Below are 5,699 nucleotides of genomic sequence, written 5' to 3' on the forward strand. Positions count from 1 at the left end.
TAAGAACATGAAACTCTTGTTGTGCGCGACCTCCACCGCCAATATATTGATATAAACTCATTGCATATAACCTTCATGACGCAATGTTAGTGTAATCTCTTGTGCAGTTGGGCGCAACCCAATTTTCCACATGAGCTTTGCAGCCCAATTTTCCAAATGGGCTTAACACCCAGACCGATTTTCCAAATGGGTCTGAAATAATGTACTAGAATATTTGGAAATTGGGATCGAGGAGGAGGGGGGTTGAGAGAAGAAATGGGCAAGATTGAATGTCCTAATTAGGACTTGTGATATACATTAGCCTAGGAGTGAATCACTTGATTAATTTAATGTGGGTGTAGTACTAGTACTACTAAATGAGACGAAATCCAAGATATTTGGAGATTTTGGGGACAAATCCATAGAAGCTCACGAAGGTGAGCTGTGAAGGAAGCAGGGCACGCATGTGGGGTGGTGCTTACTCTTCCTTCAAATCCCATAAACAATTCCTCAAAAGGGGTGACTTCCCCCATTAAACTAAACCTTGAAGGCTGCACCCTTTGGTTTGAAAAATCTTCGAGTGTACCACCTCGACGATTTCTCAAGCAAGAGCAAAAATTAACTCGATGTCCTAAGTCAGTGAAAATATTAATTGATTTAAGTATTTGCTCTTTCTAAGATTTCCGACCTTGCCCTCTTCTCTTCCCTCTGCTATTGGCCGAGATGGTGGTGAGATTCTAGACTCCTGCGTTGAGCTAATCGCCACACTCCACATAACAAGAAGGAAGGAAAGACAACTAAAAAAATACCTACGTCTCTGCTCTAATTTGTGTGCAGTTTTTGGTTTTGACAGAGAAAAACCTATCTTCTTTCTGCACAAATTATACTTTGACTGTATGCTAGTTTATGCCCATAGCTTAATCTCCAAAAGTTTAATTCAATTTAAGTGCTCTCCATTAATCATTCCTTGTTTAGATCCAACTTTTCACACCTTGTGTAATTTCAAACTTTTTTAAAAAATTCCGATGTTCATACTAATCTAAGATTTCCAAGGTTTAGCTAAACGCAGAAAGAGCTCCATAATTACACTGGATTTTTATTTTTTATTTTTTTTTGTAGTGAGCTGTATGCCTGTAACGAGCTGGATCTGGCACTGATCGTTAATCGAAGGGGAGGTTACTCGCGGACATGCTGGTTGCGCTTGGCCTTTAGCCTAAATTAGGGTAAGGTAGCATTTGACCTTAATATTTCAAACCATGGTGATGCCGGAGAGAAGTAAAGAGGCTGCAGCAATGCTTGCCTTGCACGACGCTTTGAGGAATGTTTGCATAAACTATGACTGGACGTACTCAGTTTTCTGGACAATACGCCCTCGCCCGTAAGAAAAAAACAACCACTCACATGAGTTTAACTTATAGTCTCATGGTCATTATTCATGCTTAAAGCAACCAAGTGATTTTTCGCTGTGCAGGAGATGCCGTGGTGGAACTAACTGCAAAGTTGGCGAAGAGAACGGCAGCCTGTAAGATTTCATATAGTGCTGCTGGGTGCTTAATTACTGAGATTTGGTTGACCGTGCTATAAGCGTGGGTGTTTTAGTAGTAATTCATCAGTGGTGTGAGTGCTTTTAAGTACTCGACCCTACTCATTAGCGGATCATTAGTGCTCGTAATTCGTGATTATCGAGAATGGCAGTGCCTTGACATAACTAGATGTGAACAGTTATGTAAGAGATGGTAATTAGCTGTGCAGCTAATTCGTAGTAGGGACAAGAGATATTGAATTTGGCTTTTAATATTTTTACAAGATGATCCGGCGATTCGCTTTTTTTGCAAAACCCTTTTTGCAAGACGACGATCCGGACTCGCTAGTCTTGTTTGTAGTAGCTATTTACATATATATATATATATGTATGTATATATATATATATATATATATATATATATATATATATATGTATAAAAGTTTAAGCATAAAAGTTTAAGCGGTAATTAGATGGTTTAGTCCCTAATTACTGATCTTAGATGAGTGATTAGTGGATCGTGGATACTCTTGGTTGGCGAGTCGTGCAGCTCTTGCTTCTGGCTATGCAGGGCCTTGCATGAGCTTTGGTTGTTGATTAATGATGTAGTTTAGCTTAGTAGGTCGAGGATTAGTGTTAATCATTGTTGCAAGGGGTACATTATATTTAGTAGTGCTAATCTAAAATCTGGGCTCGTTATAATATGTTTATAATTGGGTTGGCATATTGTAGGATGCTGATGTGGGAGGATGGGTTTTGTCACTTGGATCAGAGATCATCACTGTCACAGCCTGTGTGCAGTAGTGGCATAAGCATGCAGGAACGGCTGGCTGCAGCAGTCGATCATCATCATCATCATCAACAGCAACAGCAGCAGCAGCAAGGCAACATTAGCAGTATAATCGCGTGCAGTGATCAAGAGCTTGGAGACGGAGAAGACCCCGTTTGGAAAGCCTTTCGCAAAATGTCCATTCAGCTCTACAACTATGGCGAGGGGTAAAAACGTGACCATTATGTTTATATTTATAGGCATTTAGGTTTTAGTACCAATTTATAGGCAATGCATCAGATTTCATTTGAATCAATTAAGCCTAAATATTGCATTAGATTACCTTGAGCAGATTATAATATGTATAGTTCGGATTTACCAAGGCAGTTGCATGAGATGCAGCTATGATGTCATTTGAATTGATTATTTGGAGATAATCTAATGTAGTAGGTTAGAACTATAAATGCATACTGTTCTAATAAGTCTACACATCAAGGATAATTCGTTCTTCATGTGTTTCAATAGATGGATGGGGAAAAGTGGCGATAATTATCTAATGCAGTTAGGTTCGGTTATGAAATATATTGTTTTTTTTTGGGAAAATATTTATAATATTAATGCAGCAGAGATATTGTTCAGTTTTACCAAGGCATTTGCATCAGAGATGCTATGATGTCATTTGATTTAAATAATTGAAGGTAACCCAATGTAAGGAGCTTAGGCTATAAATATATATATATATATATTGTGCTAAGCTTTCTGCACATTAAGGTTAATTAATTCTTGTATTTGTATGATATAGGTTGATGGGGAAAGTGGCGTCTGATAAGTGCCACAAGTGGGTTTTCAAGGAGTCCCCTGAATGTGAAGCTGGGATTTCCAGCTATTGGCAGAGCTCATTCGATGCAGTAATAATATATATTATGCACCCCTCTTTACCTTTAATTTATAAATAATAATATATATTTGTGCACTACTCTTCACCTTTAATTTATAAATAATATATTTGTGACATTTTGGTAAAAGTCCGCCTTTCTATTATAATCAGTGATGTGATGGTATGCATTGTGCAGTAGAGTAGTCTCTTACCTAGGAGTGTATAATCGATCACACGTGCTGATATCATCTGACTCAGATGTCTTGTCCCACGTGTGATACATCCCTCACGTGTGGTTCTTTTGCATGTGTACAATGAATGTAGCATCCACCGGAGTGGCTCGACCAGTTTGCAGCCGGAATTCAGGTGGCTTTTCTTTCTCTCTCTCCCTCTCTTTTTTGCCCTTCTCGACCTCACACGTGTGCGTTGCTACACCATGGTTAATTCGTACTAACACACGTGTTAAATCCACGTCAACGTCCAGACTATTGCAGTGATTCAAGCTGGCCAAGGCCTGCTTCAGCTGGGGTCATGCAAAGTGGTGAGCCTCATAATCAGACCTCTTCTACACACAGCAATCTTTCATAGTTGATAATGTCACTTTATAATTTATCACACTAACGTTAATCATGATCATCATCGTCTTAGCTTTCTAGTAAGTTTTTGTGCTAACTAACAGTAATCATGGTCTTAACTTTCAATTAAGCTTTTGTGTACACTAGCATTAATCATAATTCATTAGTCTTACCTTTCTGTATACTGGCATTAATCATAATTCATCAGCCTTACTTTTCTCTCTTATGAAGTTTATTTTTCATCTTTGTTTTAACAGCTTTCCTCTCTAATGAGTATTAGTTCACAGTAATATTAATCACAATTCATCCTAGTCTTAACTTTCTAATTAGGTTTTCTGTACACTAACAGTGATCCTAATTAATCAAGCCCTTAACTTGCTAGTAGGGTTATCTGCACACTAACATTAATCAAAAGTCATCAATCAAAAGTCATCAGTCTTCCACTTTTTAGAAAGGTCTTGAATTGCTGTTTATATAAGGTTACATCATTAATTTTAAAACATCCAACACTAATGTATACAATTCGACCTTAATTAGTAATTATAGGTCATGTAACGCCATAGCTGTAGTTCGTCAGATATGATGGATTATGATTTGTGCATGCAGATTGCTGAGGATCTGCACTTTGTTCTGCGTATGCGGCATGCATTTGAGTCGCTGGACTACCCATCTGGGTTGTTTATGCCACCACCGTTTGCAGGGCTGAGATCAAATGCTGGTACAGGTGCCCCATTATTGAACCTGTACACGGGTTTCCCCCCACCTCCATCGCCCCACAGTTGGAGCCTCTGCACAAACCTCTCTGAAACTTCGGCCAGACTCAGGTCAGCTGGCCTCTTAATCAAGCCCACCCCGGACAGCACCAACATGAACGGCTATGATAGACCATCCGAAAACGAGATAATCAACATGCAAAGCCCCCGATTAGCCCTAAACCCAATCTTAAGCACTAGCAGCAGGGATCCGAACTGCAGGAGTATCAACAAGCAAGGGCAGTTAGGAGCTAATTCTTCTCCACACAAATTGGCGGGCAAAGACTTGATTCAGGCCGCACACAGCAGCTTGACACCACAGAAGAGGGACCATGGTGGTGTGAATGTGCAAGAAGCTGCAGCTGCAGGAGCATGCAACAATAACAATGTTATAAATGGGGATCATAATAATGTGCTGATTAATGTGGGGGGCCCTAGTCATGTGGCGAGTTCTCCGTCAACAAGCAAGCTGTATCAGAGGAGGTTCAGCCTTATGCCCAAGATGATCCATCAAGGGTTGCCTTTTCTCAATAATGTGGGAAACCCACCATCCTCCATATCTAGCCTTGAGGCTCTCCTCTCGCAGCGCTCCCCCCTCCATGCAGGGGCTTCCCATGCAGCGGCCAGGAAGAACACACAGTAGCAGCTGTCGCAGCGGCTATGCGCAGCTTCTTTTCATGAATTGTTTTAGTGCTTGAGTTACTACTTAATACTCTTACCATCTAGATCTGCACCCACACGATCAGTTTCCTTTACTTAATAACTGCCGCAAATCTTTTAATACATTATCACTTCCATCAGCCACCAGCTGCATGTCAGCTGAGCTTTAACGTATTGATCAGTTAGTTGGCTTATGTACAAACTTTTGAAAGTTCAATTTAAGATGATCGCCTCCTGCTGAACTTTCAAGCCCCGAAATTGGTTCATCAGTGTTGTTATGACGGTTTGGAAATGTTTACTGTTTGGTTCATTTCATGTCATGGCCTCAGAATCTGTAATTGGCGGTTGGTTCGTTTTATCATCTTGTCATGTGTCACACTCTCCACCGCTTAAGGCAGTACTGTCCATCATGGTTTGCACAGCAAATGGCCAATTAGAACCTCATAATTTTAAATTAGAAGGCGTTTTTTTTTCCTTCTCCCACCATTTTGAAGATGAGAATTGTTTTAATTTTGACCCGGCTCAGGTTAAAGAAAACCTGTCTTTTCACAAACCCAAGCTCAAG

At 40.1% G+C, this 5,699-nt stretch overlaps 1 protein-coding gene across 2 annotated transcripts; it reads left to right on the forward strand.

The window, feature by feature from the left end:
• Positions 1-569: 569 nt before the first annotated feature.
• Positions 570-5,392, forward strand: LOC147624065 (uncharacterized). 2 transcript variants are annotated; one of them, XM_086820941.1, is made up of 8 exons: positions 570-708; positions 1,099-1,357; positions 1,451-1,501; positions 2,234-2,497; positions 3,073-3,178; positions 3,472-3,513; positions 3,632-3,688; positions 4,329-5,392. In XM_086820941.1, exons 2-8 carry the CDS (start codon positions 1,236-1,238, stop codon positions 5,115-5,117), a joined length of 1,431 nt encoding a protein of 476 aa, XP_086677067.1. In that variant the 5' UTR covers positions 570-708; positions 1,099-1,235; the 3' UTR covers positions 5,118-5,392. The 2 variants fall into 2 exon arrangements, with proteins under 2 accessions (XP_086677067.1, XP_086677066.1); XM_086820940.1 differs by having other exon boundaries at positions 690-1,357.
• Positions 5,393-5,699: the final 307 nt, after the last annotated feature.

Source organism: Cibotium barometz, chromosome 26, assembly GCF_041138505.1.
Source record: "Cibotium barometz isolate CiBa-2024 chromosome 26, ASM4113850v1, whole genome shotgun sequence".
Classification (NCBI taxonomy): domain Eukaryota; kingdom Viridiplantae; phylum Streptophyta; class Polypodiopsida; order Cyatheales; family Cibotiaceae; genus Cibotium; species Cibotium barometz.

Bases quoted from the DNA above. Each gene is read 5' to 3' on its own strand.
- LOC147624065 (XM_086820941.1), top strand. From the start codon at position 1,236: ATGGTGATGCCGGAGAGAAGTAAAGAGGCTGCAGCAATGCTTGCCTTG. The intron at 3,179-3,471 runs GTAATAATATAT...CAATGAATGTAG, and splicing joins GGCAGAGCTCATTCGATGCA to CATCCACCGGAGTGGCTCGA. The intron at 3,689-4,328 runs GTGAGCCTCATA...TTGTGCATGCAG, and splicing joins AGCTGGGGTCATGCAAAGTG to ATTGCTGAGGATCTGCACTT.